Source organism: Lissotriton helveticus, chromosome 1_1, assembly GCF_964261635.1.
Source record: "Lissotriton helveticus chromosome 1_1, aLisHel1.1, whole genome shotgun sequence".
NCBI classification, from domain to species: Eukaryota; Metazoa; Chordata; class Amphibia; order Caudata; family Salamandridae; genus Lissotriton; species Lissotriton helveticus.
In genome coordinates, this window is record NC_136057.1 from 1,032,614,118 (window position 1) to 1,032,629,649 (window position 15,532).

Consider the following 15,532-nt stretch of genomic DNA (forward strand, 5'->3'; position numbering starts at 1 on the left):
GACAGCGTCCTCAAGCTATCATTACATTTCTCCTCACATGGGGAAAAGAGGCAGGATGGGATGTCAAGAGTTGTGTATTTGCTGGTCAGTAGAAGTGACATGGCGCTTGGAGGCCACGCACTTGTAAGACTGAAGTAGTTTCTCCTGTGGTCGGGGAGCACTAGTAGAATACGTGAAGTTGGGACTCTGCAACATGTCTGCATCCTGCTTGAAATGGGAGTGTCTTTCAGCCGCTTCAGCCCTCGCTACTGTCCAAATCCAAGAAATGAGAAGGTCAGGTGGATAATAATAAAAAGGTGAAAGCAGTGGACATGAAAGAAAGGATCATTAACACGGGGAGAGGAAAGATGAGAAGCAAAGAAAAAAACAGGGCCGTAGCGCATTGTCAAAGAGGGCTCGAAACAAGAAACTTAGAATGACGTCCCCCTGAAAGTGACATTGGAAAAAAACGAGTGAAATGGTAAGTCACGCAGGTGTTCTGCTTATTTGGAGAAATAAAAAAAACACCCTAAGGTGTAGGCGAATGGCATATCATAACAAAGTCTATCCTGAAGGTCCTCTCTTAAGTGAGCGAGTGGGCACAGAGTATTCAGAAACTGTCAAAAGTGGGCTTGTGTTTAGTGTCATTGCTAAATTTATTGAAAGCCTATGGCTTCTGAAAATACAATCCTCCTGAAGTCGAATCATCATCCCGTGTACTGTGATTCCTGTATATCACTACAAATTGCCGATTCATTTTTATATTGTAATTTGAAATTGACATAAGACTAACTTGTGCTCAACATAGGGTGCCGTTTTAATTCCAGCCAAACAAAATATAAGAACTGGTTAGATAGAGAGGAAACTGCAAGGGAGAAGTACGATTTGAGGAGGAAGGGGTGCCATCCTGTCATCAGGGCGGTGGCATGACCTACTGGGAGAAAGCGTGCTAGCAGAAGAAAGCAGTGTCCGGAAGAGGACATGCGTGGGCGGGCGTATGGGCCAGCGAATGCAAGTGTGGTTTTGGGGAGCATGTGAGGTCAACAGAATGATTTGTGTCACGGTAGGAAGTTATATGGGCTGATGGTAAGAAGTAACCATTGGTCAGAGGAAAGCAGAAGTGGGATGGTCCGAGAGAGCAATACGTCCTTGAAAGAGGCATGTGTTGTAGTGTGAAGAAGAAAGATGGTTACTGTGAGAAGTTGGCCTGATGTGCAGTTTTCACTATTCTAGTGATCACTATATATCAGTCCAAACAACCCTTATTGATGATTGGTTGTAAGTCAACCTTATAGACCAGCTATCCTAGTAGCATGGATACGAGCAGTCTAAGGCTAAGACTCTAGAGGGCGTGTTAAGCCAGCTGTTTTACCATCACATTACCCCTTGAACACCCAGTGAAAGGACACCACACAAGTGTTATGAAAATAAACAGTGTATTTATTAGAATCACAACAACCCTGTACTCTTTATGAGGACGGGGTGCTAGGCACACAACAAAACTCTTACGAAAATACTTAAGTTAGCACGTTATACACAAATGCCCGAGGGGCACGAAAAACCATATACTTTAAAAGTGGAATGCGAATTACTAGCAGGTAAGTAACAGTTCTAATAGGCTTTGGAATCGCTAGGACTGGACTAGGGAATCGTTAGATTACTACTAGGAGGCCCAGGGGACTCGGGTGCAGAGTGTGCACTCTCACGCGGGATGCGGGACAAAGTCTATGGAAGCTAGTAAAGGCAAAGTTAGTGTTCACGGGCGAACCCGACCTGGTAGGAAGAAAACGACAGTGGATCCTGACCCTAGGATAGTGAGGCTATGCTGGGACACCGAAGTGCCGAAGTTACCTAGCCCAGGGGCTGCAGCTGCATAGGTCTGAAAAGACGTCGGGGATCTCGTTGCCGGACCAGGAGCCTGGAAGGAAGAAGTTGCTGGCAGGCGACCAGTGAAGAAAAGTTCGATGGATCCAAGCCTGGATCAAGGAAGAAGAAAACCTGAAAGCAGAGGGGACCAAGTTCTTGAATCACTAGCCAGTGATTAAGTGGGCACCAGGATGGCACCGGGCGAAGTCACCGCAGTCAGGTGAGTGGGCGCTGCTGGGCTCTGCAGTCTCTCGGACCAGGAGGCGTTGTCGGCGACCAGGATGGAGGTGCGAGCTGTCCCACGAAGGTTCTTGCTGTCGACGTCGCTGGACCCAGGATTGGGCAACAAGTCTTGGCAAATGCAAGGCCCACGCGGTGGACCTAAAATGGCGTCTTGAGTGGACCAGGAGGGTCCAGGGTACTTCTCCGATGGAGGGAAGCAAGGGCCAGTCTGGAGCAACCAGACCAGCAGCAGAAATGTCGTCGGGCGTCGTCAGGAAGGCCACAAGCCAGCGGGCTAGTAGCCAAACAACGCGGTGAGCAGCAAAAAGCAGAAGGGCCCCACGCAGATCGTGGAGATGCTGGGGGGCTGCTCTTCGGTGCTGGAGCTGCTCAGGGTGGGGGCTTCTCGGACCCCAAAGCACTCACCAGGAATTCACTCGGCGGGCTTGCTGGAAAGAAGTCGTGCAGTCTTGAAGATGGCCGGTCCCTCGAGGTCTCGTCACACCCACGAATCTCAGCGTGACTGATGATGCAGGTAGAGGTCAGAGGTGCCAGGGAAGCCGGTTCTCGTCGAGCTGGGCAGTCTTGATCCGGAGGAGAGACTTGCAGCAGACCGCAGTGTTCTTAAGATGGTGCCTGCGGATGCAGGGTGACTACTCCTTAGTCACAAGGGAGAAATCTTAGGAAGAAGTCTTGAGTTCCTTTCGTGGAAAGTAGTTTCAGGATTCAAAGATGATCTGATTTGGAAGGGGGCCAGTTCCTACCTTTATCCTGTAAAAAGGGGCTGGCACGCGACTAAGTCCTGCCCTATGGGTGGGACTAGGAGGGGGGTGGTTACACCCACTTCCTTGGCGGGCTTTTCCCCAGCACAGGGTCTGGAGTGACCCTGGAACTGGTTCCAGCCAGCCTATGCACAGTGAGCACCGGGGTGCCACGTGCAGTCACCTTCCTCTAAAGCCCTGCCTACTTACAATACACAAAATCCTGTCTGGGACGGTGCTGGCACCGCCCCTGGCAGGAAACCCTTTGTCCTTATCTCCTGCTCTGGGAGGACTCCCAGCAGCAGGAGGGCAGACTTGTGTCTCGGTGGCAGCATCCATTTTGTGGATGCTAAGGCTCTGTCTGACTTTTAACCGGGTTATAGGTTACATGCATGTCGTGTCCCTCTAGAAGGGTGGAATGCTAACCCCGTCGCCAGAATTGGCGAGGGGTTAGTATTCCAATTCGTATGACACCTTACTCGACATGTTTTGATAAAGCGATACCAGAGTTGGCACATAACCGCGAGGATTATAATGCACTTAAGAGTATATGGTATGCGATATCATGGAAACGGCTAAGGGATGGATCCCGAAAGCCGTAGACAGGCTCAGCTCATGCCAGAGCACCATCTCACACGATTCCAAGCACTCTGCCTTCAGGATTGTTAAGGCCTGCCATAGGAGTGACTGATAGGGGATCTGTGTGTCCATTTTAGGGTTAGATATAGGTATACTATATCTAAAGCAAAGGGTGAGTACACCACCTTGCCCCAGCTGTCGTGCAGCCAGTTGTGTCAGTTTTAGTTAGTCAATCCAGGGGTGGCACAATACATGCTTCAGCCCCTGGGAGACTTCTGGGTGCACCTCAGCCCTGGGTACAGGGACTTGGAGAGGGCCCAGTGCCAATTCAGTACCTGAGTACAATTTGGATAGAGAGAACAGCTAGGCTGTGGGTCTGATTAGCAGGCCCACAGCCAGGGAAAGTCGTAAACCAGTGCAGCAAAAAGCAAAAAATCTGGGTGATCATAGGATTGCAGACCCTACTCTCCTACATGACCCCCCCCCCCAAACTTTGGGACAATAAACTAACCTTGACCAGGTGAGTCTTCTTGCTCTAAGTGGAAATACCTGGAGAGTCCATCAGCATTGCTGTGATCAGTCCCAGGTCTATGCTCCACTGTAAAATCCATCCCCTGTAGGGAAATGGACCACCTAAGCAGTTTGGGGTTTTCACCCTTCATCTGATTTAGCCACAAGAGGGGCTTATGGTCTGTCTGAATGGTGAAGTGAGTGCCAAACAAGTAGGCCCTCAGCTTCTTCAGGGCCCAGACCACAGCAAAGGCCTCCCTCTCAATAGCTGACCAATTTTTCTCTCTGGGTGTCAACCTTCTACTAATGAAAGCAATAGGCTGATCATTACCATCAAAATTCAGTTGAGACAGAACAGCTCCCACACCCAACTCAGAAGCATCTGTTTGGACAATGAATGGCTTGGAGTAATCTGGACTCTTGAGGATAGGTGCTGTGCACATGGCCTGCTTTAGGTCATTGAATGCTTTCTGACAGCTTGCTGTCCACTGAACTTTCTTTGGCATCTTCTTGCTTGTCAGGTCATTAAGGGGGGTCACTATGGACCCATAATTTCTGACAAACTTCCTATAGTACCCAGTCAGGCCCAAGAAAGCTCGAACCTGAGTCTGGGTGATTGGAGGAGTCCAGTCCTTGATGGCCTGTATCTTACTCTCCAGTGGCTGAACCTGGCCTCCACCTACAAGGTGGCCCAGGTATACAACCTGTGTCTGCCCTATCTGGCACTTTGTGGCCTTGATAGTGAGGCCTGCCTTTTGCAGGGCCTCTAACACTTTCCTCAGGTGGACCAGGTGATCCTCCCAGGTGGAGCTAAAGACAGCAATATCGTCCAGATATGCTGCACAGAAGTCATCCAGCCCAGTGAGGACTTGATTCACCAACCTTTGGAAGGTGGCAGGTGCATTTTTCAGTCCAAAGGGCATTACCACAAATTGATAATGCCCTCCAGGGGTAGAAAATGCTGTCTTGGGTTTGGCTTCCTCAGCTAACCTGATTTGCCAATACCCAGCTGTCAAATCAAATGTGCTTAAGAAGTTGGCAGAAGCCAATCTATCTATAAGCTCATCTGCTCTTGGTATTGGGTGGGCATCAGTCTTAGTGACTGCATTGAGGCCTCTGTAGTCTACGCAAAACCTCATCTCTCTCTTACCACCCTGGGTGTCAGGCTTTGGCACTAGAACTACTGGGCTAGCCCAAGGGCTATCTGAGGGCTCAATGACTCCCAGTTCCAACATTTTCTGCACTTCAGTTTTGATGCAGTCTCTAACATGATCAGGCTGTCTGTAGATTTTACTCTTGACAGGCAGGCTGTCCCCAGTGTCAACCTCATGGGTACACCAATCAGTTTGGCTGGGTGTCAGAGAGAACATATGTCTGAAGGATTGCAAGACTTGCCTGCAATCCTGTTGCTGATGTTCAGTGAGGCTGCCACAAAAGACAACACCATCAACTGATCCATCATCAGGATTCTGAGTGAGCAGGTCTGGGAGAGGGTCACTCTCTTCCTCCTGTCCCTCATCTGTGGCCATGAGCAAGCTCATGTCCTTCCTGTCAACATATGCCTTGAGCCTGTTAACATGGAGCACTCTGAGAGGGCTCCTGGGAGTTCCAAGGTCCACCAAGTAGGTAACCTCTCCCTTTTGCTCAATGATGGTGTGGGGCCCAGACCATTTGTCTTTCAGAGCTGCTGGGGCCACTGGCTCCAGCACCCACACCTTCTGTCCTGGCTGGTACACAGTCAGTACAGCCTTTTGGTCATGCCAAGCTTTTTGAAGTTCCTGGCTGGCCTCAAGGTTTTTGGATGCCTTCTCCATATACTCAGCCATCCTGGAGCGGAGACCAAGTACATAGTCCACTATGTTGGTTGCAGGCTTTTTGAGAGGTCTCTCCCATCCTTCCTTCACCAAACACAGGGGTCCTCTTACAGTATGCCCATACAGAAGCTCAAAAGGGCTGTAGCCAACCCCCTTCTGTGGGACCTCTCTGTAAGCAAACAAGAGGCAGGGGATCAGGACATCCCATCTTCTCCTAAGAGTTTCAGGTAGTCCATGAATCATCCCTTTCAGGGTCCTGTTGAATCTCTCAACAAGCCCATTGCATTGTGGGTGGTAGGGTGTGGTGAACTTGTAGTTCACACCACACTCCTTCCACATTGCAGTCAGATATCCTGACATGAAGTTTGTACCTCTGTCAGAAACGACCTCCTTAGGGAAACCCACTCTGGAGAACACTCCAACTAGGGCTCTTGCCACTACAGGTGCTGTAGTGGTCCTAAGGGGAATAGCTTCAGGATACCTGGTGGCATGATCCACTACCACCAGTATAAACTTGTGCCCTGATGCTGTCTGGGGTTCCATTGGACCAACAATGTCAATCCCCACTCTTTCAAAGGGAACCCCCACCACAGGTAGTGGTATGAGGGGGGCCTTTGTTGTGCCACCTGACTCACCACTGGCTTGGCAAGTGACACATGAGCGACAAAACTCCTTGGTATTCTCATTCATATGGGGCCAGTGAAAGTGTGAGACAAGCCTGTCCCAAGTCTTTGTCTGACCTAAATGACCTGCAAGGGGAATCTCATGGGCCAAGGTGAGAAGGAAACCTCTCAGAGACAAGGGGATGACCAGCCTCCTGGTTGCACCAGGCTTGGGGTCTCTTGACTCAGAGTACAGGAGTCCATCTTCCCAGTATACCCTGTGGGCACCTGTGGCATTCCCTGCAGCCTCAGCAGCAGCCTGCTGTCTGAGGGGTTCAAGGGAAGGGCAGCTCAACTGTTCCTTCCCCAGGTCTGCTCTGGAGGGTCCCCCTGAGCCCAGAAACTCAACTTGATCAAGTTCAAGCTCTTTAGGCTGAGTTTCCCTCAGCTCTTCTAGATCAGCCTCCTCAGAGACTTGATCCTCAACCTGGGGCAAGGGGGAAGGCAAAGCCTTACCCTTACTGCTCTTCTTCTTGGAAGGTGTCTGGTCCATAATTTCAGGATCCAGCACCTGTTCAGTGGGGCATCTTCTGGCCTGTGACCTAGTCACAGCAAGCACATGTGCTGGCAAGCCTAACATCTCCATGTGAGTCCTCTGCTCCACTTCTGACCATTGTGATGACTCCAAATCATTGCCCAACAAACAATCAACTGGGAGGTCTGAACTGACTACAACTTTCTTTTGTCCCTTCACTCCACCCCAGGAGAAAGCCACAATTGCCACACTATGACTAGTAGTGACATTGCTGGCATTGGTCACCAGGAAATCAGTACCTGGCATGATCTGTCCAGGGTCTACAAAGTTAGGTGTCACCATGGTGACACTGGCACAAGTGTCCCTATAGGCCTGAGCCATTTTGCCATTTATCAAAGGTGTCTGCCTGTATTTGCCCAAAGTATTGGGACTTATTTCAGGGGACATATCCATATCCCCTGTACAGACAAGGACAGCCTGAGTGAGTGTGCCAACTAAGTTGTCAGACCCCTCAGTACCCAAGGTTAACCCAACTAATGCCTTGGGAGGTGCACTACCACTACTGACTGTACTAGGGGGTGCAGTTGCCTTAGGGGCTGTAGTGGCAGGAGTTTGTCCTCCTCTTTTGGTGCACTCACTAAACCAGTGAGATTTACTTTTACAGTACTGGCACCACCTTTTTGACTGGCCTTCTTGAGTCTTCTTCTTCTGGGAAGCCTGACCCCCACCCTCTTTGGTTTGTTGGGGACCTGGTGAAGACTTCTGGTCATTTTGCTCATTCTTAACATTACCCTTCTGGTCTGCTTTCTTCTGACCACCCTGGTTCTGGTTCTGGTTCTGCTTGATCCTTGTCCTGACCCATTTGTCTGCCTTCTTTCCCAATTCTTGGGGAGAGGTCAGATCTGAATCAACAAGGTGCTGGTGCAGCAACTGGTTCTGACAATTGTTCAAAATTTGTTCTCTCATCATTAGATTATACAATCCTGTGTAATCTGTAACCTTGCTACCCAGCAACCAGCCCTCCAAAGCCTTAGTGGCACAATCCACAAAATCAGACCAGTCCTGAGACTGAGTTTTCTGGGTGTCTCTGAACAGCAACCTGTACTGCTCAGTGGTTAAACCAAACCCATCAACCAGTGTATTCTTCAGGACCTGGTAATTGTTAGCATCCTCCACTCTTGTAGTGAGGAGCTTATCTCTACCTTTACCATCAAAGGAGAGCCACAGTATAGCTGCCCACTGACTCTGGGGAATGCCCTGCACAGTGCAGGCCCTCTCCAGAGCAGCCATCCATTTCTGGATATCATCCCCTTGCTTAAAGGGGGGCACTATTTTAGTCAGGTGTTTAGTATCTAAACCCTTCTGTCTATCTCTTGGGAGATTGCTGCCACCAGTGGGAGCTAGCCCACTCATCTGCTGCTCTCTAGCAAAGGCAAGCTTTTCTTTGGCCAGGGCAAGTTCTTCCCTTTCAATCCTCAGTTCAGCTTGTCTCATTCTAGCTTCATGCTCTTTTCTCTGAGGGGAAGTAAATCTCCTTTGTGGAGGATTCCTTCTCCCCTGAGAAGAGGCATTAGAGTGCAGAGATCTATTGGAGTCCCTAGAAAGAGATCTATCTCTCCTAACTCCAAGGTTAGGCCCACTTCGGGTCAGTACTGGGGGTCCCCCAGATCCTAGCCCAAGTAAGTCTAAGTTGGTCCTAGTTAGCCTTCTGACTACCTCAAGACCTTTGTCTACCTCATCCCCAGAGAGTTCCTCTTGATCCTCCTCCTCAACTGCTGAATCAGTGTTGGGGAGGTCTGGATCCCCAGAGGTTCCCTCTAAGGCTGGCATGTTCTCATGTAATTGAGAAAGCTTTCTGGCATCATATGTCTCTAAGAGACCTATCAGAAAGGGAATGGTGGGGTTAGACCCCTGCTTCAGTTTCCTGGAGACACAGATTTGTCTCATCTCCTGAAAATGGAGAGCTGCATATCTTGAAGTGACCTGTGGAGGGTCAACACTGACCAGGGGAGTCTCAGTAGATTCTCCCTGGGTAGACATGCTTTTCTAGTGAGGTGTAAGTGGTGCACTTACCTACACTATATGTTTGCCTACTGATCCCTTGCTAGAGTTGTAGTTTAGGGTGTGCTAGGCCCTAGGAGCTACAACAGCTGGTTCAGTAGAACTCAGAGTATTCTAAGCTAAGTTATATGTACCTTTAGTACTTATGTGATCTTTCACAAGATATTCTTAGGGCATGTGTGGTAAAACAACAGCAAGCTCAAATCCCAACCGCTGCTCACCAATGTGAGAAGTTGGCCTGATGTGCAGTGTTCACTATTCTAGTGATCACTATATATCAGTCCAAACAACCCTTATTGATGATTGGTTGTAAGTCAACCTTATAGACCAGCTATCCTAGTAGCATGGATACGAGCAGTCTAAGGCTAAGACTCTAGAGGGCGTGTTAAGCCAGCTGTTTTACCATCACATTACCCCTTGAACACCCAGTGAAAGGACACCACACAAGTGTTATGAAAATAAACAGTGTATTTATTAGAATCACAACAACCCTGTACTCTTTATGAGGACGGGGTGCTAGGCACACAACAAAACTCTTACGAAAATACTTAAGTTAGCACGTTATACACAAATGCCCGAGGGGCACGAAAAACCATATACTTTAAAAGTGGAATGCGAATTACTAGCAGGTAAGTAACAGTTCTAATAGGCTTTGGAATCGCTAGGACTGGACTAGGGAATCGTTAGATTACTACTAGGAGGCCCAGGGGACTCGGGTGCAGAATGTGCACTCTCACGCGGGATGCGGGACAAAGTCTATGGAAGCTAGTAAAGGCAAAGTTAGTGTTCACGGGCGAACCCGACCTGGTAGGAAGAAAACGACAGTGGATCCTGACCCTAGGATAGTGAGGCTATGCTGGGACACCGAAGTGCCGAAGTTACCTAGCCCAGGGGCTGCAGCTGCATAGGTCTGAAAAGACGTCGGGGATCTCGTTGCCGGACCAGGAGCCTGGAAGGAAGAAGTTGCTGGCAGGCGACCAGTGAAGAAAAGTTCGATGGATCCAAGCCTGGATCAAGGAAGAAGAAAACCTGAAAGCAGAGGGGACCAAGTTCTTGAATCACTAGCCAGTGATTAAGTGGGCACCAGGATGGCACCGGGCGAAGTCACCGCAGTCAGGTGAGTGGGCGCTGCTGGGCTCTGCAGTCTCTCGGACCAGGAGGCGTTGTCGGCGACCAGGATGGAGGTGCGAGCTGTCCCACGAAGGTTCTTGCTGTCGACGTCGCTGGACCCAGGATTGGGCAACAAGTCTTGGCAAATGCAAGGCCCACGCGGTGGACCTAAAATGGCGTCTTGAGTGGACCAGGAGGGTCCAGGGTACTTCTCCGATGGAGGGAAGCAAGGGCCAGTCTGGAGCAACCAGACCAGCAGCAGAAATGTCGTCGGGCGTCGTCAGGAAGGCCACAAGCCAGCGGGCTAGTAGCCAAACAACGCGGTGAGCAGCAAAAAGCAGAAGGGCCCCACGCAGATCGTGGAGATGCTGGGGGGCTGCTCTTCGGTGCTGGAGCTGCTCAGGGTGGGGGCTTCTCGGACCCCAAAGCACTCACCAGGAATTCACTTGGCGGGCTTGCTGGAAAGAAGTCGTGCAGTCTTGAAGATGGCCGGTCCCTCGAGGTCTCATCACACCCACGAATCTCAGCGTGACTGATGATGCAGGTAGAGGTCAGAGGTGCCAGGGAAGCCGGTTCTCGTCGAGCTGGGCAGTCTTGATCCGGAGGAGAGACTTGCAGCAGACCGCAGTGTTCTTAAGATGGTGCCTGCGGATGCAGGGTGACTACTCCTTAGTCACAAGGGAGAAATCTTAGGAAGAAGTCTTGAGTTCCTTTCGTGGAAAGTAGTTTCAGGATTCAAAGATGATCTGATTTGGAAGGGGGCCAGTTCCTACCTTTATCCTGTAAAAAGGGGCTGGCACGCGACTAAGTCCTGCCCTATGGGTGGGACTAGGAGGGGGGTGGTTACACCCACTTCCTTGGCGGGCTTTTCCCCAGCACAGGGTCTGGAGTGACCCTGGAACTGGTTCCAGCCAGCCTATGCACAGTGAGCACCGGGGTGCCACGTGCAGTCACCTTCCTCTAAAGCCCTGCCTACTTACAATACACAAAATCCTGTCTGGGACGGTGCTGGCACCGCCCCTGGCAGGAAACCCTTTGTCCTTATCTCCTGCTCTGGGAGGACTCCCAGCAGCAGGAGGGCAGACTTGTGTCTCGGTGGCAGCATCCATTTTGTGGATGCTAAGGCTCTGTCTGACTTTTAACCGGGTTATAGGTTACATGCATGTCGTGTCCCTCTAGAAGGGTGGAATGCTAACCCCGTCGCCAGAATTGGCGAGGGGTTAGTATTCCAATTCGTATGACACCTTACTCGACATGTTTTGATAAAGCGATACCAGAGTTGGCACATAACCGCGAGGATTATAATGCACTTAAGAGTATATGGTATGCGATATCATGGAAACGGCTAAGGGATGGATCCCGAAAGCCGTAGACAGGCTCAGCTCATGCCAGAGCACCATCTCACACGATTCCAAGCACTCTGCCTTCAGGATTGTTAAGGCCTGCCATAGGAGTGACTGATAGGGGATCTGTGTGTCCATTTTAGGGTTAGATATAGGTATACTATATCTAAAGCAAAGGGTGAGTACACCACCTTGCCCCAGCTGTCGTGCAGCCAGTTGTGTCAGTTTTAGTTAGTCAATCCAGGGGTGGCACAATACATGCTTCAGCCCCTGGGAGACTTCTGGGTGCACCTCAGCCCTGGGTACAGGGACTTGGAGAGGGCCCAGTGCCAATTCAGTACCTGAGTACAATTTGGATAGAGAGAACAGCTAGGCTGTGGGTCTGATTAGCAGGCCCACAGCCAGGGAAAGTCGTAAACCAGTGCAGCAAAAAGCAAAAAATCTGGGTGATCATAGGATTGCAGACCCTACTCTCCTACAGTTACTATTGGCAGAAGCCCCTTTTTTCATGAAGTGTGAATTCAATACCCATGAGGGCCTCCCAGCAGCAGTAGCAGAGAGCAATTCAAAACATGAATTCAGAAAGGGACCGAGACAGAACCATTGAAGAAAAGCACAAAGAAAGCTAGGAAAATACAAAGACAAAATATTTTCTCTGTTAGAAGTAGACAAAGACAGGTGCTCGTTAAATAGACCAGAGGCTCTTTTCTTGTCATCAGCTGCTAAGTTTTATGTTTCTATGCTGAGGTGTTGAATTCCCAGGTTCAGCTGCCTGCATCACCACTATGTCTCTGTTGTTCAATGTATTGCCTTGTGCAGGGTGAACCAATGCAAATGCACGTCGATTATTAGATACATTGGGCCGGTGCTGCATGTTCCTGCCTCTGTTCAATGCATCACCAGCACGACTTGCAGTCACTGGGTATTGAGAGTGCTACTGTGTACTACTTGAACACAGCTACTGTAGGCTGTAGCCTGTTATTGCCCACAGCAGATCTACCGAGACTGACTACAGGAAGTACCATATTAAACACATTGTATTTATTAAGACAGATACATGAGCGGATACTTTTGGACTGCTTAGATACAGGATACATTATATATATGCATGTTTTTGCAGCTACACTCCCTTGACCAAGTCATGAAATAAAACAGGAAAATGAATTTACAAAATAACTTGGACGACACAGAGGGTTGGTTTTCACTGGTGTGATATTGTGAATAGACCGAGATTGACTGGATTATAGCAAATATAGGAGGTTCCCCTACTTGTACATCAGGCTGATGCGAGTTGCTAACTTTCAGAGACAACAACCTGTTGCAATATATCCCAGCTCTCTTGAATGGCTAGTCTGCCCGTAGACGACTATTGAACTGAAAGCAAATATTTGTGAAAACCCATGCAGAAGAAACTTACGTGGAAGCATATGTGGACTGATGAGCAGGTCTGGGATGAACTGGGGTGCGTTGACCAGTGGTATGTTGACATCCGGAATGCTCTCGATGGGACCCAGTGGGATGAGTTCTGTTAATGGAATGTGTCTGGGTGGTCCAACAAGGTTCTGTGATGGATGCTTGTCCCCTGCAAGGTTTAGTGGGGGTGCAGTGGTGGGGGCCACGGCAGCCATGTTGGGAGGAAGGGACTCTGAAGGAAAGGGTCCATTACAACATGAGATTCCAAACTGCACCTCCTGCTTCGTATAAGTGTACGGAGGAGGGTTATCTACAATTCAATCAAAAAATATGAGGAAAAACATAATTAGGCAATAATGCAGGGAATCTGAGGTTTCGTCCACCCACTTATCAAACAAATCCTCCATCCACGCAGAAAACCATCCATCTGGCAAGTATTTAATTGGCTTATCTGCTCAGCCAAAATGATCACAGTGCCTACTCACCCAGTCTTTCAAACAAACAAAAGCAATCCATCGATTCACTGGCCAATCTATTCAAGGACTCTTTTTTGCTATCCAGCCCTACTTGCAATAATAATTCGATACACTCACACACCAGCCCAACTCCACTCAAGGCAACCACAGATTCAATCATCCACACACTTACTCTATAAAGCATGCATCGGATTGAACCCTGGACTACCTTTTGAATATGTTGCTTTTGCACCACATGCCTAGACGTTCGAGCTCAAGTTCTCATTACCACTTGTTTTGTGTGAGGTTTTTGAATTCACAAGGCACCCCTTACACTCCCTTTCTTATCACAGCTGTTAGAAAAACTCTAAACGACAAAGCACTCCCCTTCATTTCAGTTCTTTTTTTGTCATATCTCTTGCTCATAGTCTTCTTTGTTACTCCAACTTCCCTTCCAATGAGAAAAACACTCAGAAGCTGTAATGTGACATGCAGAAAACTGCACAAATAATAACTAAATAAAATAACATATATGTTGTTGGATCTATTAACATACTGACTAAGCTAGAGGCTAGAGTGATTTGTCTACTCAGAACAACATACACCCAACAAAAAATCAACCAGCCAATCTACTCGAGTACTTATGTAGGTATCAACCTTTAAAATCATTCACAAAACAAAAGCATACTTTCATTCACTCATTTAATCACCTCACATCAATCATATATGTGAGAGAGAGAGAGAGAGAGAGAGAGAGAGAGAGAGAGAGAGAGAGAGAGAGAGAGAGAGAGAGAGAGAGAGAGAGAGAGAGAGAGAGAGAGAGAGAGAGAGAGAGAGAGAGAGAGAGAGAGAGAGAGAGAGAATAACGTAACGTAAAATAGAGTGTAACGTAACTGGTGCTATGTAAAGCGCTCTGATAACTGATTCGGTTCGGTTCTAGTTCGCGCTATATAAAACTCTGCAAAAAAAAAAAAAAAAAAAAAAAGAAGAGAGAGAGATATTCCTGCTCTCCCTCTCAATGATATTAAATGGCATATTGTACTCTGGGAATTTGCATAAATGGTTTATGGCATCACCACTTTCCTACATGTATGGTTTAAAAAGTCATACATTCAACAAAACCCAGGATGCAAGGGTTTAATTCACTTTGAAGAGTACGTGTGACTATTAACAGAGTTGTTTATTAGTTCAGTTCTTTTAAATAACGTGTTTGGCCACATTTCCACTGCCATCAGCTACATAGATGGATGGATGGGGTAGAGGCACACATCTTCGGCTTCTATAAATTAAACTCTGGGGTTGTGTCTGGTATGAGTTATGGTAGCACAAAACCCTGCCATGAGCTCTCTTTTGAATACGGATAAAACTGTGGGAAAACCTAACCAGGAAAAGAAACATTTGACCGCCAGTTTGTGGCGTAAGTGATTCGTGATCTGTAAAAATCAGATCACCGAATTGCTCTATTGAGCATCCAGCACCCACACGCCACCATGCCAAGTGGGTGCCCTCAATCTTCCTCCAGCCACCGCACAGCTCCTTCTCCATCATTTCATTTATTAGACCTTACAAACCACCGGCGAAGGACCCAATGGCGCCAAAGTACAAACTTACCAATTAAACGCAGGTTGGGAAGCATCTGCTGGAGCTATAAAAACAGAGTTAAAAGAGAGAGGTTACAAACTATATATTACTGTTGTTATTATTATTACATGCATTTAGTTTGCATGCTATCCTTTTAGGCGCTATTGGAGTGTGTTGTATTGTGCATGAAGGAAGGGTGCAAATACAATACAACAGATAAACAAATAATGTGTGCTCCTGTTACATGCTGGGAAGCACACACTTTCAAACTGTGTCTTTGTGCCATTTTATAATGTACATGTAAAATTACGCCTATTAGTTATATTAAAAATATCCAATATTAAATATTTCCCTGATCGAACAGCTGTCTAACTAGCTCTGCATCAAAGAGTGTCCCCATTCAAGATTCATTTAGTATTACTGTTTGTATAAAACCTATCAAACTGGAACCAATCTGGTTTGTGATCGTTGCAATGTATTGTGCAAGATTCATCATTCCATTTGTCAAGGCTTCTTACCAATGAGTCTGCTTGTGTTTCTAGACTCTCAAAATTATGTTCCAGTACTGGATGATCTGTGACTACTTAAAGCACAACAACCCCTCAAAACAGGTTTTAGTATTTGCCGTGAACAGTCAACAGCTAGTCCAAACCTCGGTCAACAACGCTAGGTCACTCTGATTCACCCGGGGCTTCAACTTC

General features: G+C 48.0%; 1 protein-coding gene across 1 annotated transcript in view; it reads right to left on the reverse strand.

Annotated features, from left to right (window-relative positions):
• Positions 1 to 15,532, reverse strand: part of IRF5 (interferon regulatory factor 5) — a 149,196-nt gene that overhangs the window by 35,401 nt on the left and 98,263 nt on the right. Inside the window, exons 5-6 of the mRNA XM_078677790.1 lie at positions 14,862 to 14,895; positions 12,800 to 13,105 (exon numbers count right to left, since the gene is read on the reverse strand). Of these exons, the coding sequence (XP_078533916.1) occupies positions 12,800 to 13,105; positions 14,862 to 14,895 (340 nt within the window). The remainder of the gene's footprint in view (positions 1 to 12,799; positions 13,106 to 14,861; positions 14,896 to 15,532) is intronic.